The 27,477-nt window shown below is 50.6% G+C and overlaps 4 protein-coding genes across 5 annotated transcripts in view; 1 reads left to right on the forward strand and 3 right to left on the reverse strand.

Moving 5' to 3' along the window:
• Positions 1–42: 42 nt before the first annotated feature.
• Positions 43–3,548, reverse strand: Tmem208 (transmembrane protein 208). The gene is made up of 6 exons (XM_005345480.2): positions 3,429–3,548; positions 2,821–2,916; positions 1,542–1,601; positions 688–824; positions 443–527; positions 43–318 (listed from the first exon to the last, which is right to left on the reverse strand). Exons 1-6 carry the CDS (start codon positions 3,432–3,434, stop codon positions 181–183), a joined length of 522 nt encoding a protein of 173 aa, XP_005345537.1. The 5' UTR covers positions 3,435–3,548; the 3' UTR covers positions 43–180.
• Positions 3,549–3,620: 72 nt separating this feature from the next.
• Lrrc29 (leucine rich repeat containing 29) lies at positions 3,621–18,232 on the forward strand. Of its 2 annotated transcripts, none has more exons than XM_005345481.1 (7): positions 3,621–3,676; positions 6,935–7,036; positions 14,625–15,617; positions 16,724–16,939; positions 17,059–17,202; positions 17,360–17,577; positions 17,671–18,232. In XM_005345481.1, the coding sequence occupies exons 1-7, from the start codon at positions 3,653–3,655 to the stop codon at positions 17,837–17,839; spliced, it is 1,866 nt and encodes a 621-aa protein (XP_005345538.1). In that variant the 5' UTR covers positions 3,621–3,652; the 3' UTR covers positions 17,840–18,232. The 2 variants fall into 2 exon arrangements, with proteins under 2 accessions (XP_005345538.1, XP_026634406.1); XM_026778605.1 differs by lacking the exon at positions 3,621–3,676 and adding an exon at positions 3,687–3,826.
• A 1,664-nt stretch (positions 18,233–19,896) lies between these two features.
• Positions 19,897–25,128, reverse strand: Elmo3 (engulfment and cell motility 3). The gene is made up of 20 exons (XM_005345482.2): positions 24,784–25,128; positions 24,614–24,654; positions 24,447–24,519; positions 24,218–24,268; positions 23,846–24,015; positions 23,656–23,755; positions 23,421–23,572; positions 23,257–23,335; positions 23,130–23,180; positions 22,927–23,049; positions 22,709–22,840; positions 22,512–22,613; positions 22,306–22,414; positions 22,061–22,197; positions 21,817–21,980; positions 21,620–21,732; positions 21,428–21,532; positions 21,236–21,318; positions 21,063–21,149; positions 19,897–20,980 (listed from the first exon to the last, which is right to left on the reverse strand). Exons 1-20 carry the CDS (start codon positions 24,859–24,861, stop codon positions 20,768–20,770), a joined length of 2,163 nt encoding a protein of 720 aa, XP_005345539.1. The 5' UTR covers positions 24,862–25,128; the 3' UTR covers positions 19,897–20,767.
• A 122-nt stretch (positions 25,129–25,250) lies between these two features.
• E2f4 (E2F transcription factor 4) overlaps positions 25,251–27,477 on the reverse strand; it is a 7,869-nt gene continuing 5,642 nt past the window's right edge. The window contains exons 8-10 of the mRNA XM_005345483.2: positions 26,436–26,483; positions 26,184–26,228; positions 25,251–26,089 (exon numbers count right to left, since the gene is read on the reverse strand). Of these exons, the coding sequence (XP_005345540.1) occupies positions 25,974–26,089; positions 26,184–26,228; positions 26,436–26,483 (209 nt within the window). The 3' untranslated portion in view covers positions 25,251–25,973. The remainder of the gene's footprint in view (positions 26,090–26,183; positions 26,229–26,435; positions 26,484–27,477) is intronic.

Below are 27,477 nucleotides of genomic sequence, written 5' to 3' on the forward strand. Positions count from 1 at the left end.
TTTTTCCTACTTTGTACATTATCATCCACACAGCCATCAGCCACATTCTAAACAATTTATTTAGTTATACTATATTTCATGATTCAGGCTGCTTTTGGCCCTTCACTGCTCCAGGCATGGGGCTATGCAGCCTGACAGAACCAGCCAGTGCTTAGCAGTCTGTGGGCACAATAATGATGGCTATAACCGCTTCATCTGCCGCCGCTCCTGTCGGCGCTGTCGTTTCTCATTGTGCTCTGGTGCCGGGGCTCCGCTGTCTGCTGTGAACCAGGGGCCCAGCACGTTTACCCACAAGAGGTAAAGGGCCCGGCCAGGAGCCTAGGACACAAAAGATAACTTGAAGCCAGTTGCAAAGACTAGCAAAGAATGAAAGAATTGGGGGGGGGGGGGGGTGCTGACTAAGCTTTCTTTAGAGGCCCAGCCCTCCAGCCCACACACGTACCAGAAGCCAGAAGGACCAGATGTAAAGGGAGAAGCAGCTGAGCACCTGAACAATGGCTGTCAGTAGGATCACATCTTTAAGGTGCCTGTGGATAGAAGGAAGGCTGCCAAGGATAGTAGACTGGCCCTAGTTCTGCCCCCTTCCATACTGTTCAAGTTCAAAGTAGTTGTGAGTCTTGGGCTGTGTGGGCCCCAGCGCCCCAGCCCTGGGGCCGCTCACCTGGGCTGGCGATGGGGGACACTCACTCTGCCATGCCCTGCTCCATGTTGAGGTCCATGCCGCCATCCATCAAGGACCCATCCTCAGAGAAGGCTGCCCGAGCCATGGAACTCATAGAATGGTAACTGGCCCCATATACTGCCAAACTAAACCCCAGGGCCATCTGCAAAACAAGAAAAAGAGTACCAGAGGCTAGGCACTGACCCTGGACACTCGTTTACTTTCCAGTATGGGGATATGTTGTTTTAATTCTGGCATGGTGGCTGCACCTTAATCTACTACTATTTCAGCGAGCAATTGGGATGCCACAGTTACTGGCCTGCTTCCCTGGCTAGGACACAGCCTGGTGGGAATTCTGTTCTTAAATGCAGATTTTCTATCGTTCTAATTTATTTATTTATTTTGGTTTTTCAAGACAGGGTTTCTCTGTAGGTTTGGACCTGTCCTGGCACTAGCTCTTGTAGACCAGGCTGGCCTCGAACTCACAGAGATCCGCCTGCCTCTGCCTCCCCGTGCTGGGATTAAAGGCATGCGCCACCACTGCCTGGCCTCATTCTAATTATAAATAAGACTTGAGACTCAAAGGCTGTGGTGAAAACCTGCTAGCTCAGAAAGGTTGAGTAGCAGCTAACTAACCTCTCCCAAGAGCTTCCCTCAGCTCCGCCAAACAAAAAAAGCCACAAAACTCCAAATCTGCCCCTACTCCTCCTGCTATGTCTCTCTATTTCTCTCGGATGCCCTCTGATGCTCTAGGATGACTTTTTTTTGTCAACTAGTTGCTAACTCAGCCTCCTGGGCCACAGTCAATTTTATTTAATTAATGCAAAAGCAAACTCAGGGTTCACAGTGTGAGCGAATATCCCCCAACAGGGATGCTTACCCAGGCCCAAAATGAGGCAGATGAATAGAAGAAAACCAAGGTCACGAGGCAGTATATGGCCTGCAAGCAAACACAGGAGGTGGGGTTGAAAGCTGCCCCCAAATTATGGGCTTTCCTCAACGCTGACCAAGAAGGAAACCAATTGGTAAAGGGCTCTGCTTCCTGAGTCAGACAATTGTTATACCCATGATAGTCCAGGAAAAGCCACCTTAGTATAGAGTGAGGACAGTCAAACCCAACTGGACTCCCTGATTCTTTATGTTTTGCTTTCAGTTCTAGTTTATACTTCCTCTGTGCCGGGCACTTTTTTCTTTCTTTTTTTTTTTCTTCTTTTTGGTATTTCAAGACAGGATTTCTCTGTGTAACAGCCTTGACCGTCCTGGAACTTGCTCTGTAAACTCTGTAAACCAGGCTGGCCTCAAAACTCAGAGATCCGCCTGCCTCTGCTTCCCGAGTGCTGGGATTAAAGGTCAGTGTGCCACCACATGCCGGCACTTGGCTGCTTTTTAAAAAATGTTTTAAGATACTCATGCATCGCCTTTAATCCCAGCACTTGGGAGGCAGAGGCAAGCAGATCTCTGTGAGTTCGAGACCAGCCTGGTCTACAAGAGCTAGTTCCAGGACACTAGGACTGTTATACAGAGAAACCCTGTCTCGAAAAACCAAAAAAAAAAAAAAAAAAAAGATACTCATGCATTTTATGCATGAGTGTTTTGCCTGTTTGTATGCGTGTGCACCACGTGTCCACAATTGTGCCGGGTACCATAGAGGTCAGAAGAGGGCACTGGATCTCCTGGAGCAGATGGTTGTGAACTACCATGTAGTTGGGTAGGGTGCTAGGAATGGAACCCAGGTCCCCTGCAAGAGCACCAAGTGCCCTTAACCACTCAGCCCCTGGATACTTGGCGGGTGTATATGTGTGTGTGTGTGTGTGTGTGTATATGCAGTGCTGGTGATCAAACCTAGACAGACAAGGGCTTGGCCACTGAACTGCACTTTCTGTTCTCACTTCTCTTTCCTGGAGACTTGAGTCTTGCTTTGTTGGCCTCAGCCTTCCAAGTAGCTAGAAGTGCAGTTACATACTACTATGGCCGGCTTCTCATCCCCCCCCCCACACCCCCACCTTTTTTTTGGGGGGGGGGAAATGAGGTGTATATGTAGACCAAAGCAAGCCTCAAGTTTCCATCCTCGACTGTCACTTACCAGCACTCCTAATCAGACAGGTCTGAGGACAGTGGAGCTATTAAAGGGCGTGGAAAACACGAGGCAGGCAACTTACATTGGCTCCCAGTATGATCCTCAGATAAAACTTCAGAGTTTCTTTGTTCTCTTCAAATATCTGCTTCTTCCCTCTTGTACCCACTTTGCCTTTGGGCTGCAGAGGGATGATGAAATGCTGTCAGAGGGGTTTTTTGCTTCAATCCCTGAGATGCCTACCACTCCTCTAGTCCATCTTCCCTCTACAGTGAAGACACCATCTTTACACTACCCCCAGCTATGATTGCCGAATGCTCTCCCTCAAACAATCCACAAACTACGTTAATATCTTCTTTGGCTCTCCTGGTAAGGTTCAGGTATGGGCTGAGGACCTCTCCGGGGGAACTCCAGTGGAACTTAATGGCGTCCCTCTCCAGCCTCTGGGGGAATAGCTCAAATCTGGAATTGACAACTGCACCCCCTCCCCCACGCCCCACCGCGTCCAACACTAGTTCTGGTATATTCCTGCGCTGCTACTCTCCCCGCAACCTATTCGGCTCTAGCACAGTCCACTGGATGGCCGCCCCTCTCTGGCCCAGTGCCTTATGCCTTCATGTCCTTCCTGTTTTCACTTTCCCAACACCGGGAATGCTTTGCCGGTGTGGACCCCGCCCTACCCACCCTCCTTACCGCCATGGTGCGAAGCAAATACCCTGCCTCGGAAACAAGGGCGAGTATCTGGAACTGCAGTCAGTAGACACCACATCGGCAGACCATGCACTTCCGGTACAGACCGACGTCGTCAGGATTCTGGACGGAAGTGGATTCCATTTCCTTCTCAGGTCCCGCCCCAGAAGCGAGGGGACTACACTTCCCAGAAAGCTGTGCGCGGGGGCGGAGACGGCAGAGATGCGATGGCGGACTCACTGCCCCTGGAGGTGAGAGGAAGCGGTCCTCAGGCCTGGGTCGGGGACAGGCCCCGCCTTCGGGTCCGGAGCTTTGGGGAAGGGCTGTCTGACAGTTCGCACGGCACCTCCCGCCAGGCGGAAACGAGCCGCCCGGCGGATCCCAGGACCTGCAAACTCTGGGTAACAGCCCGCATTGGGGCCACTTCGACCCCTTCGGTTGGGATACCATCCTCTCCTTCCCCACTGACCTCAGAAGATGGCTGCTCTGTCACCTCAGGGGACAGACTCTCTACCCATCTCCTTTCCTTGAGATGGCCGTCCCCTCCCCCTCAGTTCTAGAAGATGTCCACTCCACCATCCCTGAAGGGTAATCAATTTTATCCCGGTTGGCCCCTTGGAATGGTCGCTCCATTTCCTCTGCCCCTCCCCCATCGTCCTCGCAGTTGGAAATAGACTGCACCCTCCCCATCAATTCTGGGGACAGTCGCCGAGGTCGTTAATCTAAGACAGGCCTACTCCTCGTCCTAGTGATGGCTGCCCCTGTATTTTTCACTCCATGGGATGTTTGTTCCGTTAGCCAGGGGCAAGACTGCTCTGCTCCTATTGGCAAGAATATGCAGGTACAGGCTTATGTGTCTTGTGCCTTTTTAGAGATGGCTTCTCTATCCCTTTTGCCCTGGGGATTGACAGCCCCCTCCCATTATCCAAGAAAGTCAGGTCACTTTTCCATGAGTCCTAGAATGCGCCCTCTCCCTAGCAGGAGTAGAGCCTGCAATGACATCCCATTCCCTTTTTGTTCCAGAGGTTATCCATTCATCCCTGTATATCCCATGGGTGACCAGTAGTAGTCCCTTGGGGTGGGCTCGTGGGGTGGCCACTCCACCCTTATCTCTACCTCCTTTAATACTAGAGAGGTTACTCCTTTCTCGGCGTAATGAATTATGGCCCTCCCCTTGAAGACACGTATCCCTTGCTCTTTGTTCCCTGGATTGATCTTCCCAGAAGATAGGTCAGCCACTCTGGTAGCCCAGTCTTCCCTCCTAGTCCCCTAAGGATGGGGACTTGGTCAGTCCAGTCCCATCAACACTCTTCCTCATGCCTCTCCTCTCTATAAATTCCTATAAATTCTCCCTACAATAATAATCTGCTTCATCTCCCACCCCTTCCCTGAGCAAACCTTTGGTGAAAGTAGAGGTAAAGAACTCTCATCTTTAACCCAGTAAATACTGGCGGAGTACTGCCTATGGACTTAGCCTCTGAAAAGAGGAGAGAGAGCACAATGGGCTAGCGAAGTCACTTCGGAAGGACTTCCCAGAAAGAGCCTCACATAAGGAAAAGAAAATAGACTTGCTCTATTGGTAGGGAGGATGGACTGGGGATGTTCTGGGACCAGCAGACCCAGCCCGGTATGGAGGCCTGGCAGTGTTGAACCAGGAGCGGGGATTTTGTTCTGAGATTATTGGGAAACCCAGAAGGGGTAGTGAAAGTGGAAACAGGCTTTTGGGAAATTAACTCTGTGACTGTATAGAACGGATTAACAAGAACAGATGTAGAAACGAGGAGGCTGTACAAGGAATCTAGGTCTAGGGGGATAACTTTTGGAGTTAGTAAGATGGTGAAGTTGCTAAGGTTGAAGGGTTAATAGCAGCCACCTGGCAACCACTTATGGACCATCTAGTCCCTATAAGGCTGATCTAGGTTATTTTTATTTTTATTTATTTATTTTTTTATTTTTTTGGTTTTTCGAGACAGGGTTTCTCTGTGGCTTTGGAGCCTGTCCTGGAACTAGCTCTGTAGACCAGGCTGGTCTCGATCTAGGTTATTTTTAAATGTCTTCATTTCATACATATAGAAACTGATGCTCAGAGAAGTCGTGTCTTTTGGAGTTACTCAGCGGAAAGTAGTGGAGCTAGGATTTGATGAATCTGGGTTAGCCTTGCCTGAAACTTCAGTTTTAAGAGTAAAGAATAGAAGACCATGAGTCCAGGTGTCACTTGGGGCCTCAGATTGGGAGTTTAGGCTGCAGTAAAGAGTAAAGTTGGACCGAGGGCAAAAGATAACAATTGGAGTTGAGATTAAGGTTGAGAACTCTTTGAGCGTTGGACCCGGTAGACAGCTGGTACGAGACCAATGCTTGGTTAACCTGACAATGTAAAACCATTAAATAGTTGACTGTTCTCGTATAAGTAAACATAAATCAAAAGATTGAACCTTGGGAGTTGTGGAGAATCCAGAAATAGGGCATCTAGCTTGGTAAAGGCTTAGCAAACATTGTCGTAGTCCTTGAGGAGGAAAGTTTCTAAAAGAAAAGGACAGTTAATAGAAAGTTGTTCCTGACCTCCCAAGTGACCCCTTCCTCTGCCCCAGCTAGAGCCACCAACCTTACCACTTACAGACTCACAGACCATAGTTGGAGGGAAGAGTAGAGTCTCCAAAACTTACAGTATTGTCCTACCTTAACAGCTAGCTGAGAAAACTAGCTGATAATAGAGAAGATGGGGGAAGAATAGGGGTCCCAAGGCCATGCATCATGACTGACACCACACTTCTATCACATGGGATATAACTCTACTAAGGCAGGAGAAGGCTGTGCCAGGTATAAGCCAGGCTGGGTACATAGTGAGTTCCAGGACAGCCTAGGATACATAGTGAAACCCTGTCTAAATGGGAAAAAAAAAAAGGAGTTGGATTTGACTAATGTTCTAGATCTATGGAAAGTGCTGTGTTTTGTAACTTCTCACAAGAACCTATTTAAATCTCAGCACATTTGCCATTTCACAGACAAAACAAGGATCAAGGAGTCAGCCAAGTGGAAACTCCTAGGTTTGTCTGGCCCCAGTGCCCAGTCTGTTCCTACCAAACTGGGCATGAATTCTTTTTTTTAAAAAAGAATATTTATTTATTATGTATACATTGTTCTGTCTGTGTGTATGCCTGCAGACCAGAAGAGGGCACCAGACCTCATTACAGATGGTTGTGAGCCACCATGTGGTTGCTGGGAATTGAACTCAGGACCTTTGGAAGAGCAGGCAATGCTCTTAACCGCTGAGCCATCTCTCCAGCCCTGGGCATGAATTCTTATTCTTCTTACTTGGTACAAACCTGAACTCGGAAGTGGCTCATGTTAGGTTCATTCTCATGAGATCTTCCTGGAGGCTGGAGAAGGGAAGTCAACATCTCCTGAAGCTTTGGATCCAAGCTGGATTAGAAGCTAATGCTCTGATGCCCTTGGGTTTTAAAGGCCTTCCAGTTCTAACAGCCCTCAAGTACCTTGTCTTTTCCCCCCAGATGCTCACATATATCCTGAGCTTCCTACCTCTGTCAGATCAGAAAGAGGCCTCCCTCGTGAATCGGGCTTGGTACTGTGCAGCCCAGAATGCCCTTCGAGAGGTAAGGTACCCACCTCACTTGGCTCATTCTGAATTGTCCCTCACTTCAACTTGCTCTTGGCCCTGCTTCTGTATCATCTATCCACCCATCCATCCATATATACTCATACATTAATACATACTAGCCTTGGGGTACAGAGCTTGGGGTGTATAGGTGAATAAAACCTAGTCTCCCTAAGGAGCATATTGTCCAATGAAGGAAAAAGATAGCATGAATGATTGTGGTACTGTTTGTTCAGAACCATAGCACTCAATGAAAAGGGGAACAAAGACAAGGGCACCTCAGTGAGATCATCCAGGTGTATGAGGAAAGGCCTGCAAGAACAGGAGAACAATACATGTTGGTCTTCTAGAACTGGCATCAAGGTGTGGAGTTCACACAATGGTCACACAAATTGCAAATAACTAGATTGAGTTTTATGTGGGGGATATGGTAGAAGAGGAGACTAGACCATGGTCAGGGTTGCAGGGTGGTAGATATGCAGGTAGCAGAGCTCAGGCTTTCTCCCGGTTACTGTTGTGTTCAAGCTGTGAGACTGAGTATTGGAGGCGGCCCAGCCAGTCTTGTGTTGATTTTGATTTAATTATCAGTGAGATTAATTTTTTTCCTTTTCCTTGTCAGCAATTTTGTTCTTTATATACTTAACTGGTAGGGTTACTTGCCCATTTTTATGAACTTTTTATGCGAAGATTAATTCTTTATATATTTGTCAAAATATATTTCTGATATGTTTGCTCTTTCATTTTATTTGTAGATAACTTTTATTTATGAGATATAGAAATTAAACTTCTATGTTGTTGATTATTTTCTTTTTCTTCCATGGTTTTTTAAAGATCCCTGGCCCGCCTGAGATTTCATCAATGCATGCTCATATTTTTATTCTAGAGTAGTGATTGGCTCAACAAAAATAAATTATTTCTGTTATGGTTTTAATGTTTTGTTTTCTTTTTTTAAGTTTACTTTCTTTGGATAGGGTCTTAGAGTGTAGCGCGGGTTAGCTATGAACCATAAGCCTCAGCCTTCTGAGGCTTAGATTACAGACATGAGCCACCACACCTGGATTGGTTTTACCTTTTATTGGTGAGAATTGTGTTTTATTTATGAAACTTATTGTAATTTGTATGACAAAGTGTGAAGCTGATCTGTTTGGTTTTCAAATGGCTCCTACATCATTCCCATCTAATCTTCCCTGTCAGGTTGGAAACCTCCTCTGGTACATATCAAGTGTACATGTCTAAGTAGAGCCTGTTGCTGGATTATTGATCTGCTGTCGTGAATTTTAATGTCTGAAGGAATTTCATTTTGGACTTGTTGAAAAATTTAGAGTGTGAGATAGCCAGATGGCAAGACTCAGTTGATCAATGAATATCTGTGAATATATTCAAGAGAAAGGTATAGGTAATAAATATAGGCCCCGGTATAACTAAAGAGTGAGTAGGGCAGGAGTGTAGCTCAGTGGTAGAGAACTTGACCAGAATGTATAATGCCCTGGGTTTGATCCCCAGAACTGGAGAAAAAAATGGATGGAAGTAAAGCCCCAAATCTGAGTAACTGCACCCCAGGGCAAGGTGTAATGAACAGAAGAACAGCGGACCAGGACTGGAGAGCATTTTAAATGCCCTATGGATGAGTAATGATGTAAAATGCCAGAGAGATGGTCAGAGTAAAGAACAAATAGTGCTCATAATGTATGTTCTCCTGTTGAATGTGGTGGCTCATGCCTGCAGTCCCAGCACTGGAAGGGAGAGACAGGAAGGTCAAAAGTTCAAGGTGCATTACCACGCCCGGCTGGGATACCTCTCAGTATCTCAAAGGGTACTATGGGTAAGAGTGAGGGTAGCTAGAACAAGGGTGGTCAGGGTTTAGGAGCCAAGCAGATGTGGGGGTAGATGTGGTTCAGAACTGGACATCTTGCATCAGGGTTTCTAGAGAGATCCATGAAGCAGTTGATCTCCAGTGTCTGGTGGAGGAGAATAATATGGATCAGAAAGGAGCTGGGGCCGGGCATGGTGGCACATGTCTGTAATCTCAGCCCTTGGTAAACTCAAGCAGAAAAATTGCAAGTTAGAGTTCTACCTGGGCGAGATTCTGTTTCATAAAACAAAAAGAGAAGATGGAGGCCTGGAGAGATGACTCAGGAGAGTACATAAGAGTGCCCCTGCACAGCCTCTCCTGTCGGCCCCGTGCAGACAGGAGAATCGGCGGGGCTTGCTGGCTGCTCTAGGTTCATGAGAGACCCTGTCTCAGGCAATAAGGCAAAGAGGGATAGGGCAGGACACGTAATGTCCTCCCCTGGCTGCCACACACAGCCTTACCCCACACTCGTACACCACATGTCCATGTACCAAAGAAAGGAAAGGGAAGCTGTATTACCCCACAGGATGGTCCAGTGTGGCAGAGCGCAGGGAAGAGGACAAAGGCTGTGCATGTGTATGTGTTGTTAGACAGAGAAGGCAGGGAGAAACTACTCATGTGATCTGGTCTGGGTCTGTCTTTCGATGACTCTAGAGAGACAGTGAAAAGCAGGCTAAAAGGCAAGAGGAGAGCCAGGGGCACATTGGAAGTAAGACAAGGTTGATGGCTAACGCCCTTCCCTGGCAGGCAGCATGGGAAAGAGGAGGCTGTGAGAGGCGGGAGAGAAGCCCCCACATGGTAGTGACTTGCTGGAGGGGAGCTGTGATCAGGCCTGAGTGATTCTGGAAGGAAGGAGTAAAAGATAAGGTCAAAGGTAACTGAGTAGCCTGGCAGTGTTTCCTCATACTTCTTAGGGGAAAACTGGAAATAGAAAAAGGAGAGATAGGAAAAAGTACTGTAGCACTCAGGAGACTGAAGCAGGAGGATTGCTGTGATCACAAGGCCATCTTGGGTTACATAATGAATTCAAAGCTGGATTGAACTGCATAGCCAGACCCTTTCCCCCAAAATGGAAGGACCAATATAAAGACAAAAAGAGCTGGATTCCCATGAGATGAGGTAGGGACAGCTCAGCAAGCCAGAAGAAAGGACTGTCTGAACCCAAAGGCTAGGAGTCAGGGGTAGGGTTCTACTGGGAGCCAGTTAGCAAACAGGAAGGTACTTCCCACTTGATGGCTTCGGTTGCTTTTTGAAGCAGGACAGGTCATTTCTTTTTTTCAAGATGGTTTCTTTTGTGTAGAAAGAAACTCTGGCTGTCGTGGAACTCACTCTGTAGACCAGGCTGGCCTCAAGCTCACAGAGATCTGCCTGTCTCTGCCTCTCAAGTGCTGGTATTAAAGGTGTGCACCAAAAAAGAAAAAAGAAAAAAAAAGGACCGGCCATTTCAAGAAGGCTAGGAGCAGAGAAGCTTCTGCAGCAGGCTCAGAGAAGGGAGAAGGGAGACAGGGAGGATGCGGTATAGGGCAGGCCATGGCTTCTTCAGCAGTGTGCTGTTATCTCCAGCTCAGACTGCAAGTAGGCAGCTGGTTTTGTTATCTGGCTGGGCAAGAAGAGTCGGCACAGCAGCATGAGGGAGGAAGACTACAAACCTTGAGGAGAGAGCAGTCTCATAGAGACCACCAAGAAGAGGATGGGGGGTGGTCAGGCTCCTGAGTATAGGTGAGATGGGATGAGAAGGAAGAGGGAGCTTGGATCTGTGGCTGAGATCTTAGAGGCCACTGTTGTGGGGCTGGCACTGCCACAGCTAACTGGGAGCTCCAGATCACACTGACAGAGACCTCTCTAGACTGAGAGCCTTGGAAGGCAAAGCTATCGGTACACAAACATCTAGGGTCCTGTCCCTACTTCACCACTATTATACCCCAGAGAGTAGTGTCAAAAGCCTGTCCTCTAGGCTCAGATGTAGGCAGGTGGAGCAGGAGGCAGTGTCACCAGCCACTGATACTATGGAAGATAGCAGTCAACTAAGACAAAGCTGGAACTAAGTCTTCCAAGCCAGGCTAGGATACCTGGATAATGTGACTTCGACTTCTTCTTGTCCTCCCCATTTTGTTCATGTAATCCTAGTGTATCCCAAATAATGCTGTATGAAAAGGCAGTGCCCCCACGTGCCCCATGTTTTTCCTGGTGTCCTGGAAGTCCTGGGTGTCCACCATTGGATTGGTCACCGTGGAGCAGTTCCAGTTCTCCCACTGCTTTCGTCCTGTCCAAAGTATTTAACTGTCTCCAGAGAGCAGGACCGCTGAGCACCAGAGTTGTATTTCACTGCAGTTTCCGGAAAGGAAAACGAGTACCTTAGTTTTTGGATCCCTGTTCTAAGCAGAGGGAAGCAGTTCATTCCTAGATGGCTCTCCAAGCCTGTGCACAAGCCTGCTGTCTGGCTGTGAGGCTGCACTAGCTGCTGATCTCCACAGTCAAGGCACACTTAGAGTGACAGCAGCTGCTCATAAGATGCCAACATGGGGAAAGGAGAGCAAGGGCTTCCTTGGCCATCTGTGGGTGGAATGGCTGAAGCTGGAGCAGGTACCTTCCAGTCTTCCATCAAGCCTCCAAAAGCAGTTTCTTAGGGCCTGGAAAAGGCCAAAGTTCAGAACCTAGGAGCCCTCCTTGCACCTGCCCCTCAAAGGAGTAAGCATTCTTTACTTACATTAAAAATTTTTTTTCAAAGGCTGCCCTTTGGTCTTGCAGTTACATCCAGCTGACCTCAGGAGCAGGTTGACCATTGTGTAAAGGGCTCAAGGCTACCTGGCATGGCTAACAATGGTCAGAGGTCACTGGGGATGTGACTCAGTTGAGTACTTGCCTAGCCTATACTCAGCCCTGGGCTTGATTCCCAGTATTACATAAAACTAACAGTAGTGATGCAGGCCTGTAATCCGTGCACTTGGAAGGTGGAAACTAATCAGAAGTTCAAGGTCATCTCCTGCCATAGCAGCTTCCGGGACAGCCTGAGACAGCAGGGTCCAGGTATGGTCTCAAGTATCTGCCCCAGTAGCTGGAAAGTCTCTGGGCCAGGCCCTGCCTGTTTGTCTTGTGGCTGCCAACTGTGGACTGTACCCTAGGGTGATTGCCAGCACATTCTCTTGACTGTTTGTCTACCTTGTTCACAGAGAGGTGATTGGAAATGGAAGAACATTCCTGGCTGCTCAAGCTCCCAGAAAGGGATGGAAGCTAAGCTCCTTCGTGCTTGTAGCTGTTAGCACAGAGGCTCTGTGGCTCTCAAGCTCCAAAGCTGCATGAATGGTGGGGGTGGGTGCTGCCTGGGCAACTGGGCTGCTCCTAGCTCCTCCAGCTCTAGTTTATTCAGACTGATCCACATGGTGCATGGGCTTCTCAGTGGCTGGAGGCTGCTTTCACTTTTCCTTCTATATTCTTCCTTGTCAGACCTTTTAATCTCTTTTCCCAGCCCTTCACACTGGGATCATCTCCCAGCTCTCCTTAAATCCCAGACAGACCCTCAGGAGTCTCCACTACACACTAGCAAGGGGATCTGAAGGGAACCTCCTCTTGTGGGAACAACCACAGTCTCAAAGCAGGATCAGGAAAGGGATCACAGGGATTCCTGTGAGAGAGAACATGAGGTGGTCCCTATTTGCTCCTTTTCTTTGAGACAGGGTTTCATGTAGCCCAGCCTGGTCTCAAGCAAAAAATGACCTAGAACTTCTGATCTTCCTGATTCTACCCCTCAAATACTGGCTTCTGTAATGCCATGTGTCGAACCCAGGGCTTTGTGCTAGACAACCAACTATTCTACCAATTGAGCTACATTTTCAGCTCCCCAGTTCTTGCTTCTTACCTATCCTTCCCACCACGACAGTCATGGGGGCATTTCTGCTGAGGAAGAAGCCAGTCTGTTCCCCGTGCCTAGGGATGGGTTGTGTGCTGGCTTGGAGGATAGTGCTGGAGTTTGCAGGACTGCCTGTGTTGGTGCTGCCTTTCCGTGTCCTCTTGGTGCTATTCTGACGGAGTCAGACAGGAAAGTGGTATTTTTGTTGTTGCTGACAAAGGTGTTTTCCAGACCTTACTAGCTTTCCTGCATCAGAGCCCTGTTGATGATAAAGCTAAAGGCTTCTTAAAGAACATGTTCCTGCTACCTAGGCAACAGGTAGGGAAAGGACTAGGTGGATTTTTTTCTGAAGATGTAAATCAGCTTCACACATGCTAGATAAGCCCTGAGCTGCATCCCTGACCTAGTGGATAGGATGTTGGAAGTGCAGGTGTCCTCTTCCCCGCTACAGGTCTATTCCATACAGATTGTATTGACTTCTCCTTTAACTCCTTTTGGCATGAGAGCAGGGAAGGTTCTATGAAAATATTTCACTTAGTTGGGTTTTCCCAATATGCTGCCAAAGCCATCATATTGCCACATTCTTTTTTTCTCTGAGACAGAGTTTCTTTGTTATCTCAGCCTGTCCTGGAACTCCCTCTGTAGATCAGGCTGGCTTCGAACTCATGGAGATCCACCTGTCTTTGCCTCCCTCAGTGCTGGGATTAAAGGTGTGCGCCACCACTGCCCGGCTATATTGCTACATCTTAAACCTGAGCTTGACTCCTGGGTTGCACCCCTACTCCAACCATGAACTGCTCTTTCTCTGCCAAGCAAGCCCAGCTTAAGTTCCTTGGCTTCTCTGGGATTTATATTAGCTTCTGCCGCCTGCAGAGATGTGATACAGATGTTGCAGGCAGCCACACATGTTGGAATACACGTGCACACACGCATGTGCACACACATGTATGTGCACACATTTTGGGGTACACGTGCACACACGTATGTGTCCACACATGTTGGAATACGCGTGCACACATGTATATGTCCACACAGGTTGGAATACGCGTGCACACATGTATGTGTCCACACATGTTGGAATACACGCGCACACATGTATGTGCACACACCTCTGCTCACCCAATTGTTTTTGCCAATATTTGTGTGCTGAGGCACTCAGGCCCCCAGGGGACTAGACCGTGGTGTTTATTCCAGACCTCTGGTACCTGGATCACAAGAAACTGAGTGACACCTGCTTCCTTCCTTCCTTCCCGTCCTCGCAGTGCTGTTTATACCCTCTCTGGGAAGCCGGGCGGCCGACTGCTTAACTAGTGCCGAGATCCCGACTGGGTCTGCAGATCTTAAGATCTGACACTGCAGCTGGGCGGTGGTGGTGCACGCCTTTAGTCCCAGCACCCGGGAGGCAGAGGCAGACGGATCTCTGTGAGTTCGAGACCAACATGGTCTACAGAGTGAGTTATGGGAAGGCTCCAAAGCTACAGAGAAACCCTGTCTCAAAACTAAAACAACAACAACAAAACAGATTGTGATCTGGCATTCTGTGTCCTCCCACTCCATGAAGGCATCACTGGGTGTCCTATAGGAGGTCATAACCCTCCTGTGCTCAGTTTGCCAACTCCCCACTCGATCCTTGTGGGCATCTAGCATTGTTCTTCATTCACCTTCCTGCTGGCCCGATAGTCACTTCTTCCTTCCAGATCTCAGCATGATTCGTCTTCCTGCTTCCCACTCTGTTTCTCTTCCCAGCTCCCACTTTCTGCCTACACCCTTCTCTACTACACATGACATGACATACACACCAGGGATGGGTGCTCACTGTAGAAGGGCCTTTCTTGACTGTCTTCAGCCTCTGAGAACTCTAACCTCAGGCCTGCTGCTGCCCTGTAGACAAATGTGCGGTACAACATTCCTGTGTCCTCTGCCTCACTCTCAGCAATCAAGAGCTTGGGCCTCAGGGGCATCTCATGCATCAGCTTGACCAACCTGGATGGCTCACCAGCTTCGCACCAGGTACTGCAGTCTGTTGCTTACCACTTAGGCCCACACCTGGAGAGTTTATGCCTGGCAGGGGGCAGCCCCACAGAGGCATCCTTCTTGGCCTTGATCCTGGGATGCCCAGCCCTGCGCACCCTTGACCTCAGTGGCTGCAACAGTCTCTTCACATCAGGCACTCTGCTGGCTCAGCCTGAGACAGCACGGTGTGTTCGGAAGGCATTGAGTGGCCTTCGTGATCTTAACCTGGCTAGCCTGCGTAACCTGACTGACCTTAGCTTCAACCATCTCAGCGGTTGTTTCCCCAGCCTGGAGCGCCTCTCCTTGGCCTACTGCCATCTTACCTTTGAGTTAGGCCCAACCTGGGGCTCCATTAGCCCCCAGGCGTCCTCTCCCTCCCAGCTTTCCTTCCACAACCTGCTCCAGTTTGTCCAAGAGCGAGCTGGTAGGCTGCGTGCCCTAGACCTCAGTGGTACTGGCTTGCCACCTGAGGCCCTACAAGCCCTGGGCCGAGTGACTGGACTGCAGCTGGAGGAACTGAGCTTGCATAGCTGTAGAGACCTCTCCTCAGAGGCCGTGGCCATCCTGTGCCGCCAGCAGCCCGGCCTTACTTCCCTGGACCTCAGTGGTTGCTCAGAACTGACTGACGGGGCACTCTTGGCTGTGAGTCGAGGCCTGCGACACCTGCGGCACTTGAGTCTGAGGAAACTGCAGCGGCTGACTGATGCAGGTTGTGCAGCCCTGGGAGCCCTGCACAAACTGCAGAGCCTGGACATGGCTGAGTGCTGTCTGGTGAGCGGGCGGGAACTGGCGAAGGTCTTAGGCTCAGTTCACAGAGCTCCACCGGCACTGACTTCCCTCAGGCTTGCTTACTGCTCTTCACTGAAGGTGAGTTACTTTCCCTCCCTTCCTGTCCAGGGGAGCTGGGCCTGTGGCCTCAGGGACAGGCTAGCCAGGGTTTGTGTCCCAGGATAGTCGTTAGAAATACATTTAGGATGTGGTCTGGAAGAGAACAACTTAGATAATATGGCAGAACAAGACTTTACTGCCCTCTGACCTGTTTCATGAAGTGATCCCACACTGTATGTGAGTTCTAGAGGGAGGAAGTCGAGAGAAAAGGAGTGATAGAAAACCGTGACAGAGGTGGTAACACATGCCTTTACTCGGGAGGGAGGCAAAGGCAGGCGGGTCTCTGTGAGTTAGAGGCCAGCCTGGTCTATAAAGCGAATTCCAGGATAGCCAGGGATACACAGAGAAACCCTATCTGGAAAAAAGACCAAAAAAAAAAAGATGTTTTATATTGCACTGAAGAAGATATTCAGTAGGCGGGGCCTTACCTTGGGATGGATCACTTGGGAGCTGTAAGGTTAACTGTTAGCTGAAGTAAAGTCCTTCACAGAACTTAGCATTATCCATATGGGTGGCATTCCTGTCTGAAAAATGTCAGCTGGGGTGTTGTTATCCCTTTAACCTTTTACTATGACAAGAGCATTCCAGACCTAAAACCTGTCTCACCCTCATTTCATGACAAGCACTCTGCCTAACAGTTCCTTGGCCATTAGTGTCTCTTAGCTGTTCTACCAGACTTCGTGTTCTCGTGCCCACCCAGCTCTCTCTGAATCTACACAAAGATTTTCTGCTCTGCTTTTAGCTCCTGCTGCCCCCAACTTCTCATGGTGGTGGCAGCCCTAATGCTTCAGGTCCAAAATCTATCGGAAGCACCTCTGATTGGTCCAGTTGTCCTGGTCCAGTGGGCTGTGATCAGTGTTGCCTCAGCCCATGCTTTCGACCGCACAGGCATAGCAGCTGCCTTAGAGATACCTATCTACATCCTTCCTTGTACCACAGTCATGGCCTTTGTGTCTTTCAGCGGCCTCCTCTGGGTCTCCCACTGTTCACTCCAAACTTTCACAACCAACACAGGGACCATGGTGCGCTCATTCAGACACTTGCTCATGACCCCAACGATACTTTTTTTTTTGTCCTCCTGCTAGGATGCCTCAGTGCTTTCCATGATCCCAGCATTGGGCCCAAGCCTGAAGGTGCTAGACTTGTCCTCCTGTGTGGCCCTCACTAACCAGACCATGCAGGCCATCTGTACCTACCTCATTCACCTGTCAGTCCTGCGCCTGGCTTGGTGCAAGGAGCTCCAGGACTGGGGCCTTCTGGGGCTGAAGGAGCCAAATGAGAAGCCTGGACTAAGTTCCCAGGTATGAGATCCTTGGAATTAGGGAGGGTGAGGTGACCTTGGTCTCAGCTGCCCTGTGCACTTCCTGAATCTTTAGCAAAACTTATGAAGAACCTAAGAAGTGGGAGTTTCTTCCCACAGCTACACCAAGAGGTGAAAAATCAGGCCCCAGACCCTCAGGAGCCTAATTCTGACCCACGAGGCCCCTCCCTGCTCATGCTTCAGGCCCTGCAGGAGTTGGATCTCACAGCCTGCTGCAAGCTGACAGATGCCAGTTTAGCCAAGGTGTGAATAAGCTGAGGACATTGGGGCTGGTGCCAGGGGATTGGGCCAACCCATTTTGTTCTTGGAGTCCCTTTCTCTTCGGTTTCTGGTAGAGCAAGGAACCGGGAAGGGTCCAGGCTCTGAGTCCCAGTGCCATCCTGTGTCCCTATCCTTGCAGGTGCTCCAGTTCCCTCAGCTGAGGCAGTTGGCATTGAGCCTGCTGCCAGCACTCACAGACACAGGTTTGGTGGCTGTGGCTAGGGGCTGTCCCAGCCTGGAGCGCTTGGCATTGAGTCACTGCAGCCATCTCAGTGATGAGGGATGGGCTCAGGCAGCCAGGTTCTGGCCAAGGCTGCAACACCTCAACCTGTCCAGCTGCAGTCAGCTCACAGAGCAGTGAGTGTTTGATGGCCTTACATGGGCCACAGTGCATGGGCTGGACTTGGGTCCTACGCTGGTTCAAGCACTCATCCCGTGGCCTTCTTGCAGAACTCTGGATACCATTGGGCAGGCATGCAAGCAGCTTCGAGTGTTGGATGTGGCCATGTGTCCTGGCATCAACATGGCAGCCGTCAGGCACTTCCAAGCGCAGCTCCCTCAGGTGACCTGTATCCAGTCTCGCTTCGTGGGAGGGGCTGACCTGACCCTAACACTCTGAGGCCAGGTCAGTTACTATCCCTGAAGCTCGTCCTCCTTCACCAGTATAGCCCCAGCCCAGGCCTCCAGACCTGTGTTAGCCCCAGGGCCTCCTGCCTTTCCCTGCTCTAGAACCTTTCCTAAGACTCAGGACGGGACCAATCCAGGACCCCACAGATGGCAGCAACCTCTTTCCGGCTGCATGTTGCTTCCATGGGCTCTGTTCTAAAGGTCAGGGCCACAGGTGCTGGGCCTGGTGCTGGGGAAGGGCAGACTCTGTGCCTCCTGCCAGCCTACCACTCAGACCTCTGTTTTGCCTGCTCTCCAGGGGTCTCTTCCAACCCTCCTGAGCTTTAGCAGTCAATCCGCCAACTTCATTGTAAACCCAAACAAGATTAAAAAATTCCAGATTTTATGTCTTCCTCTGATGTTCTCAGATTAAATGGGCCCTCCCTTCTCCATCTCAGTTAACACAGAGACATTCAGATACCCCCACACTGACTCCTCACATGGGAGGTTTTGGAGGCCTTTCCCAGCACTTCTGCACATGCCCTGCTACAGGCACTGGTCCTACCCAGACCTGGAAGCAACTGTTTACCAGATTCATGTGCTGTCTTGGAGTAGGATAAAAAACAAGACAGCATCTCTGAGTAGGAGGGTCACAGGTGGTCATAGAGTCCAAACCTTCTGATCAGTGCCAATGACTCAGTAGCAGCTCGGGGGTGGTCCATCCAGTTGATCCTCTGTGTGTCTGTCTGTCTATTGGTTCTAGAAGCAGCTAGCCTGTGCTGAGTCCCTGCAGCCACTGGGCTTCAAGTTGGAATTCAGATGTGCCATTGTTCTCCCAATCACCAAACTCGATAGGGAGGTAAATAAGCCAGTAGGCAGGGACAGTCTGGTATGCAGGAGATGCACGAACAGAGAATTAGCACCCGGGGCAAGGAACCTAGGGTCAAGGAAGACATCAAGGCAGTGAAAGGCAAAAGGGGGCATAGAGGTCAGGTGGACAGACTGGAGCTGGTTCTGGTATGGAAGGGTGTATGTAGGCCCTGATGGCAACAGGAACCCTGAAGACAAAACAGAAGGACTAAAACATGTCTATGCAACTTGGCAGCTCAATTCAGTACTCAATCATGGTAACCATGGCAATAGAACAGTAGTGAGATATTGAACAATATAGGATGTGTCTTACTGTTCTATTGCTGTAATGAAATACTGTGACCAAGGTACTCATAAAAGAAGGTATTTAATGGGGACTGGCTTACACTTGCAGAGAGTTAGTCCATGACCATCATGGTGGGGGGTATAGTGACAGGCAGACATGGCGCTGGAGCAGTAGCTAAGATCTTACCTCCCGATCCACAGGCAGAGAGGAAGCTAGATTGCACCTGGTATGAGCTTTTGAAACCTCAAAGCCCACTTCTAGTACATACCCCTTCCAACAATGCTACACCTCCTAATCCCTCACAATCGGTTCCACTAACTGGGACCAAGCATTCAAACACATGAGCCCATGAGGGCATTCTCATTCACACCTCCACAGGGTGTATGTATGAGCATACAATCACATTAAATTTGCAATGCTGGAATGGCAGCTACAGAAATGATCAGAAGCCAGGGGGTTATTGCCAAGGTGGTGGTGGCGGCATGGACATGTAACTGAAGGTACAGAGAATTGACTGTATTGGGACACTAACTGCAACTGGGACCCTACCCTCCATTTCTACCTTAAACTCAAAAGTCTCTTTTAAGTGTAGTAGCAAGGCTCTGTGTCCAGGCATGGATACTCTGAAGATGGGAAATGTAGATTTGTTTTGTTTTCCCCCCAGGGCCAAGTGTTTTGCTAGCATTTTTTCCAAAGGAAATGCCATTTAATCAATTTTAAGGCACAACGTTGGAGCCAGGCGATGGTGCCGCACGCCTTTAATCCCAGCACTCGGGAGGCAGAGGCAGGTGGATCTCTGTGAGTTCGAGACCAGCCTGGTCTACAGAGGCTAGTTCCAGGACAGGCTCCAAAGCCACAGAGAAACCCTGTCTCGAAAAACCAAAAAAAAAAAAAAAAAAAAAAAAAAAAAAAAAAAAAAAAAAAAGGGCACAACGTTGGTGAAGAGCATGTTAAGCACAGTATTTGAGGAGCTATGAATGGCATATAGAAGTAATTCAGGGTAGTGGTAGCTTTCAGCCTACCCTCTAGGGCCCCTGGATTGCTGAATTATTTGTCTTAGGGGCTTGGAGTTTGTGACTCCAGCTGGACCCACTGTCTCAGCACTTCTGCCCACACAGACTCTGGCTTGTCTGTGACCACCTCACATATAATCATGGTTAGATCACGATTCTCTGTGCAGATTACCCCTTTGGATTTAACAGCCTTCTTCAGCTGTGCGTCTCTCTCTTGTGCCTCTCACCAAAGGTTTCCACATCCTACATAGAACAAGGGCAGGGCCAAGCAGTCTTGGGAATGAGGGCCCACTGTCGGGAGCCTTCTGAAAGCATGGCTTCCAGACAGACGCTATTGCTTTTGCCTAGGAAGGTATCCATCTGGGGCAGTGTGTCCTGCTCTGGTACTTCTCTTCTCAGTTGGCCCACATTCTGGTCTCTCCTTTGGCTGCTACCTCAGATGGCAGGTCATTCCTCTCTTCATGTCCAGAACTGGGGACACTAAGGACTTATTTCAAGAAGGGCAATAGTTCTTACCTGTTTCCACCCAACACCGGCCTTCCAAAGGCAGCTAGCTGTCCTGAGCACGTGGTCTTACCTGGTGCCCCTTACATCATTCATACCTGTGTTTATCAACAGCCTTGGCCCACAGGTTCAGAGCTGATTGGACACATACTTACAAGTCAAGCTAATTTTATTTTTGCTAGAGGCTTTGCTGGTCAGGTTGTCTGTGACTTCTACCCCTCTTTGTGGCTGCCACAGCAGCACCATTGTGGCCCATGGCCAACTTCAGTCAAGGCTCAGTGATGCTGAAGTCATAGCAGAAGTTAAAGTTGGTAGGGGGCGGAGGTACTGGGGGAGGCTGCTCGGGAATGGGCACATTCTCCAGTTCCAACAAACGCAACTTGGTCTCCATAGTAAGCAGCTGCTCCAGGTCTAGCCGAGTCTGCTCACTGCCCATGTTGCTGCCCAGCAGGGCATTTAGCCCATCTGTCCACAGGTAGAACTAGGGATGAACAGGGCCAACTCAGTGCCTGCTTCTCTGTTCCCTCTGCCCATCTACCCAACAGTGCAGCCCAGAAACTTACATCCCGCTTGGAGGGGGCAATGAAGTTCAGGAATGCTTCTTCCTCCCCATGGTCATAGCTGATGGAGAAAGCCAACTCATAGAGGTCCTAGGAGAGTGGGAACAAGGACACTGAGTAGGGAACAGGCAGAGTGGGATAGGAGGGGACGTAGCCTCTGACCCTACCGCAGTTACCTTGTTCTGCTTCCCAGAGCCCTTCTCCCGGACATGGGGGCAGTCCTTGCCCACCAGGAGTGCCCTGATGTCTGCCACAGGGACTGTAGAAAGAAGATTTGGCTGACCACTATGGCCCAAGGCTGACCCAAGATAAGGGGCATCTAGGGAGAGGGAGAACGGGTGTAGGAGCCCAAGCCCCGCCCTCCTTACGCTGCTCAGGTAGACTCTCCAGGGCCGGTGGGTTGGCACCTTCCTCCACATCCCCATACTGCAATACTTCGTGGTTGGGGGATAAACAGCAGAACCACAGCTTGTCTACCGAAAAGGGAAGAGAGGAGTGATGAGGGGGGCTCTGAACACAAACACCCCCCTCACACACACACCTTTAGCCCATTCAGAGACCCTGGCGTCTCCGGCTGCTGATCTTGCGGAAGAGCATTCCCTCACAGAGTCGGAGCAAACGCTGCTGGCGGATCAGGCTTATGAGCTCTGGCTTCAGCTTCTCCCGCAACTCCCTGAATGGAGAGTGGGAGTCATTCACCAGGGTGAGCTGGAGCATGGTCCACAGGGCAATGGGGAAGGTGGAGACTGAGACTCACAGTATAGGAGGGGCCAGAGTGCCCTCCTGGTGCAGACGTTCTGTCTGCCGCAGCCTCAGCACCTCCCCGTAGGTGAGAGCATTCACTTTGGTTCGGAAGAGTTCCAGGGAGGTGGGCTTCAGTGCCAGCGTCCGGGCTAGCTGCTCCCGAACCACTTGCATTACCTAGGACCTCACAAGCTCAGTATAGGACCTGTGCTCAAGACCCTTTTCCAGAAGCACCTTGCTGCCTCCTCCCCACCCACCTTGTCAAAATCCTCCTGTGTTGCCCGCATTTCCTTCCAGGTCTTATTCAGCAGCTGGATAGCCACACAGAAGAGCTCATGGAAACTATGGTCTTGGCTGAAGAACATGGGTGAGAAGTCCTGGGCGGTCTCGGAGCCTGGAGAGGGGGGGCAGGAGGGGCTCAGGGAGAAAGTGTCTACAGCCCCTGGCCCTCTCTGCCCTTCCGTCCCCTGACCCCAAATACACTGGATCTAGCTCAACTCACAAGGCTCCCCGACGTGGAGCAGCTCACACAGCAACACCGTCAGCTGGATGCTGCTCTGGGCAAAGGGGCACTCGTGCTTGTCCTCTCGGCTGCTGTTCTCCAACACGAACTAAGGCAGTGGGAATAGAGAACGGCAACAGGATCTCCATGGAGGCCCTGATGCATCTGGGCTGCTGCTACCCCTGGTGCCCCATTCTGTTACTAACCCGACTGTATGCACTAGGTGCATGTCTGGAGAAGTAGAGCATGTTGTCCAGGGCCAGCAGGCCCGGGGGCACACGCTCCAGGTCCTGGGCTGGGTTGCTGTTCTAGAGATGGGAATGCAGGCAGCTTAGGAAGGGCCATAGTCCTAGAATAACTGCAGCCTGGGTGGAAGTTTGGGGACTAAGGAAGGGTCACTCACAGAGAAGCCTAGCTTTCGGAACTCTCGGACACAGAGAGAACGGCGGCGGTCAGCACTCAGCCCTGTGCCGGAGGACTCCCCCTCTGGCTCAAAGGCTGCATGGCGCAGGGCCTGCAGTTGCTCCCGCTGTTCCTGAAGCCAATGGGGAGGAGCATGTCAAGATCACAGGTTCAAAACAAAATTCTAGGGAACCCTCCAGCCTTTGTACCTCTGTGCACCTGGCTGTAGGGGTCAAGTGGTGTCCGCATGCGTGGCTCCAGCAACCCTAGTGTAAGAGCCTGCAGCACATACAGGTGGTGAGCCATCTCATCGCCCATGGGAGCTGCACTGTGGATAATGTTCTGGAAGACAGCCAGGCTTGAGTGAGACTCCCTGGGAAAGGAGGACTGGTGAGAGGTCTCCCGGGCCTGCCCCGTCCCACCTTGTAGATGAACTGGCGAAGATTCCTCTGCCATAGGTAGTCAAGCATGTGCTGAGGGGGTGAGAAGGGGTTTAGAGGACTCTGCTCTTAGCTGGAGCACAGCAGCCACCCCAGACAGAGCACTCACCTGGCGTTCAGCAGAGCTGGCCCCCTGCAGCAGGGCTGTCAGCAGTGCCATAGCCTTGGTTTGCAGCTGTTGGTTCATCCTATGGCGAGAAGAGGAGCAGGCTCAACTGTACATCCAGAGTCTAGTTCTGCTTCCCCTGTTCATTCTGTATCCTAGAGGCTTACACCTGCAGGTGCACCAGCAGCCTATCCAATGGCACCTCACTCTTCACCAGCTGGCCCAGGGCGGGGCTGCTCAAAGTCACACTCTCCAGCAGCCTGAGGGCCAAGGGCTGCACAGAGGCGTCCATCAGGTTCATGTTCACGTAAGATACCACCTGTAAGGGACAGAGGGTGTCAGTGCCAACAATGAGGGCTGGATACGGGCACTGCTCCACTGCCCCTGGAAGAGGACACACACCTTCCTGACAAAGGGGATGCTGAGTGTCTCCCAGGACACCACACCATGTTCCATGAGCTCCAGGAAAGCCCTTAGACCAAGGGCCAGCATCTCCCCTAGGCTGCAGAGAACATGCGGATGAGTAGGATCAGCTCAAGATTCCCAAGTCCTGCTATGTTCCCCAGTCCACCACAGACAGCCCTGTGCTCACTCATCCCCATTTTCGATGATGGTGCTTAGTTTCTGAAGCCCATCACGGCTGATGACCTCCTGGGCAAAGGTCATGTCTGAGGCCAGTGGGACCAGGTTTTTCAGGGCTTGATAGCACACTTCACGATTTGTACTCTGCAGCCCGCCCAGCAACTGCTGGGCCTCCAAGTCCTAGCAGGAGCGGTAGAGAGAGATTGAAGTGGTTAGACAAGAATGTTACTGGAAGTGTGAGGGCCTGGGTGTCCACTAGGTGGTGCACTAAGGAGCTGGGGCCTCCAGACTCGCCTCAGAGACCACTAGGCAGTAAAGGGACCCCTAGGCAGCAGAGGGACCCAGCGGAACGGGAGGAGGAGAGGGTTGAAAGGGGCATTACTGGGGCAGTGCTGAGGCACAGGATGCTTCCATTCTTGATCTCGGTGCGGTTCTGGAGGAAACAGCAGAAAGGAGCGAAGTTAAAGAGGGGTCTGGGAAATGGTCAACTGGATCATCTGTTGGGGGGGTCAGTAAAAGCTCACATTCAGAGCAAGGAGAATAAATATATTGAATCAAACCCAGGTGGGTTAAAGGAACCCAGTGTAGTGTAGGGCTGGGAGGGGGCTCACATTCTCTGTGATGTATCTCTTGTGCCCATCAGCGAACTTCAGGGCATAGCTCTCGGAGTGAGGCACGTTCCACCTGTGGGGCAGGAAGCTCAGCGAGGAAAGTCCAGGGTCGCCTCTCCCACCTGTCCCTGCCCTCCCCCACCTTTGCCCGGGCCTGCGGCACTTACGCGTCGCACACCTCCTTCAGCACAGTGGCCAGGGGCTTTGCCTGCAAGTGGAGTTGTCACTCTAGGGTAAGGAGTTGGGATGAGGGACTTTTAAGAGGGGTGGGCTGGGCTGGCCGAGGGAAGAGGAACAACCCAGAAGTGGGAGGCGGCTTTCGGACAGTCCCATTGACCTGGTCTAGCTGGATAAGCTGTGGGATGGCGTCAGACTTCTGAACAGCGATCTTCACCACGTTCCTCTTGGGCGCCATAGTCCTGCCGCTGTGGCCGCTGGCACTTTGCACAAACGTGCCACCTCCCGCCGAGGGTGCACCTCGTCTGCAGGCTAGGAGGACCTCTCTCCGTCTAAAGTCTGGCTTCGGTGGCCTGCATCCACGGTTCAGATTCCCACTTTTGATCTGGCTCCGAGGCCTTCCCAAAGGAGCCTGTTAGTTCCGGGTTAATCTCAGGGGTAGGAGGGTAGGACCCAGCCTGCCCTGACCCGTTCCGCCCCACTGAGAAGGCCTGGCCCCGCCCCTCGCCAAGGTGCAGCCGGTGGAGACTGGGAAGGCAGGCTCCTACAGTGGCCACACCTCCCATTCCAGTAAGGCGACCCACCCAGTCCTAGCTACCACCCAGCAGTCCCGGGGAGGGGCCCCAAAGAACCAGATCAGAGATAGCCTTAGGCATGTCTTTATTCACTTGGATGCTGTACAAATATTACAATTTCCTTTTGCTGAAAAAAGTATAAAAATAATCTTTATATAGGAATCCATTCGTTACTGTAAATCTTTCTAAATCTCTGCAAATGGCTCTAGAGGAGGGTAAGTGAATAAACAGAAGGGAGGGAGGGAGTATGGGGTAGAAGGAGACTGGGCCACTCTTCAGGGACCAGCCCACCCAGATTCCTAGCTAGACACATCAATTCCTTGTTAACCCCCTCCACCAAGGCTGAGATCCAGGACTCAGGGCACAGCAGAAAGGAACACATGAGAGGCTCAGAAGCTGCAGGGTGAGCAGGTGGGTAAAGGAAGTTAGGGTGGCAACTGGCAACTACCCAGCTTCACCTGCTTTCCCTCCTTAGGAGAAGAGTGGCTGATAGGAACAGGGCAGATGTGCCCAGCTGTGCCCAGCTGAGGACGGCTTCAGAAAAGAAAAGGCAAACATTTTGGGTTCCGTGTAGAGAGGGCTAAGCTCTCTCCCTTGCTCTGCTAGCACAGTACAAGTGCCAATGCGAGACACGGTGGCATGGCTGGAACTGAGCAACTGGGGAAGGCTGAGGAAGCCAAGAGTCAGGGGCTCTCTCAAGCTGGGGGTGGGGGTTGGGGCAGTCCCTAAGTGGCTCCCAGCCCAGACAGTCTGGGTTGCAGCTGCACAGGACGTGTCAGAGGTTGAGAACAGGAACATCAAAAAGATCACAGACACCTTCACTCTCGTCCAGGTTGTAGATGTAATCGTGGTCTCCGGGAGGTGGAGAAAGTCGGAGGAGGGGGGCAAACACTGCAGAGAGCATCAGGCTGAGGTCTTAGGCCAAAACCCCCAGCAGTCACCCACCCCCTGCTCAGAGCTCTCCCCATCTTCCTGGGCTACCCACCTTCTGAAGACATCAATTCCTCCAGCAGCTCGGAGCTCATGCACTCTGGGAATGAACACAATTCACTCAGATTCTGGCGCTCACCTCTCCACCCACCAAACCCCATAGACGAAAACCCCCACCCCACACATCCACTAGGAAGAAGCCTCACCCTTTTTCTAGGATACCCAGAACAACACCATCCTTAGAAGAGAACTCAAAATTATGTTCCTTACTCCCCTACATCCATTCCAAAGGAGGAACACAGCCTACCTCGTGTGGGGTCGAAAATTTCTGACAGCTCTTTGGGGAGATCCAGAACTGAAAAAGAAAAAAACTAAGCTCAAAGGAAGTTCAGTTGGGTCCTACTATAGTTCAGCTTTCTTCAGGTCATGAATCATTAAGCCCCAGAGCTCCACACAGCTGAGGAAATGTTGGTCCTACCGAGGAATGGGTATCTTGTCTGCTGACCTAAATTCCTCAGTGCTGAGCCAAGGCTACCAAAGGCCCAGTGCAGGTGACAAGTACAGCCATTCTAACTCAGAGACATGCCGGGTGGTGATGGTGCATGCCTTTAATTCCAGTACTTGGGAGGCAGAGACAGGTGGATCTTTGTAAGTTTGAGGCCAGCCTGGTCCCAGGACAGCCAGGATTGTTATAGAGAAACCCTGTCTCAAAAAACAACAAAACAAAACTCAGATACACTGCAAAACTACAATTGCTTTCTGAGCTGTGGGTGCACACCTTCTCTGAGAGAAGAGTCCCCATCCACTCCAGCCCTTCCTGGGTACCTGCTCTGGGATGGGACAAGAAAACATGTTGACAGAGGGCAGTGCTGGTGTGATGAACCTACTTCAGACCTTTGACCGGGAGGACACACATGGGAATTGAAAGGAAAAAAAACCTGAGCAGACCACGATGGGTGTTAGAGCTGGAGAGGTGGCTTAGTGGTTAAGAGGGCTTCCTGCTCTTCCAGAGGACCTGAGTTTGGTTTCTAGCGCCCACACCAGTCAGTTCACAACCTCCTGTAATTCTAGTTCCAGGGGATCCAATGCCCTCTTCTGGTCTCCGAAGGCAGGGCACACACACCCTCTCTCTTTGGTTTTGGTTTTTTTTTTTTTTTTTTTTGAGACAGGGTTTCTCTGTGTAGCCTTGGCTGTCCTGGGTAGACCAGGCTGGCCTGAATCTTACAAAGATCCGCCTGCCTCTTCCTCCCAAATGCTGGGATTCAAAGTGTGCATCACCATCACTGCCCAACATACAAATAATTTTTTTTAATATTTATTTATTTATTATGTATACAATATTCTGCCTG

The sequence above is a fragment of the Microtus ochrogaster genome, chromosome 4 (assembly GCF_000317375.1).
Source record: "Microtus ochrogaster isolate Prairie Vole_2 chromosome 4, MicOch1.0, whole genome shotgun sequence".
NCBI lineage: Eukaryota > Metazoa > Chordata > Mammalia > Rodentia > Cricetidae > Microtus > Microtus ochrogaster.

What these genes read in the sequence shown, in the direction of transcription:
- Tmem208 (XM_005345480.2), bottom strand. An exon ending in CTGCCTCATTTTGGGCCTGG is followed by an intron (nt 825 to 1,541) that starts GTAAGCATCCCT and finishes CTTGTTTTGCAG; the next exon opens with ATGGCCCTGGGGTTTAGTTT. An exon ending in TCTGGTCCTTCTGGCTTCTG is followed by an intron (nt 319 to 442) that starts GTACGTGTGTGG and finishes TTTGTGTCCTAG; the next exon opens with GCTCCTGGCCGGGCCCTTTA.
- Lrrc29 (XM_005345481.1), top strand. Translation starts at nt 3,653, where the DNA reads ATGGCGGACTCACTGCCCCTGGAG. An exon ending in CGGACTCACTGCCCCTGGAG is followed by an intron (nt 3,677 to 6,934) that starts GTGAGAGGAAGC and finishes TTTTCCCCCCAG; the next exon opens with ATGCTCACATATATCCTGAG. An exon ending in CCCAGAATGCCCTTCGAGAG is followed by an intron (nt 7,037 to 14,624) that starts GTAAGGTACCCA and finishes GCTGCCCTGTAG; the next exon opens with ACAAATGTGCGGTACAACAT.
- Elmo3 (XM_005345482.2), bottom strand. Translation starts at nt 24,861, where the DNA reads ATGGCGCCCAAGAGGAACGTGGTGAAGATCGCTGTTCAGAAGTCTGAC. An exon ending in CTGAAGGAGGTGTGCGACGC is followed by an intron (nt 24,520 to 24,613) that starts GTAAGTGCCGCA and finishes CCTGCCCCACAG; the next exon opens with GTGGAACGTGCCTCACTCCG. An exon ending in ATCATCGAAAATGGGGATGA is followed by an intron (nt 23,756 to 23,845) that starts GTGAGCACAGGG and finishes TGTTCTCTGCAG; the next exon opens with CCTAGGGGAGATGCTGGCCC.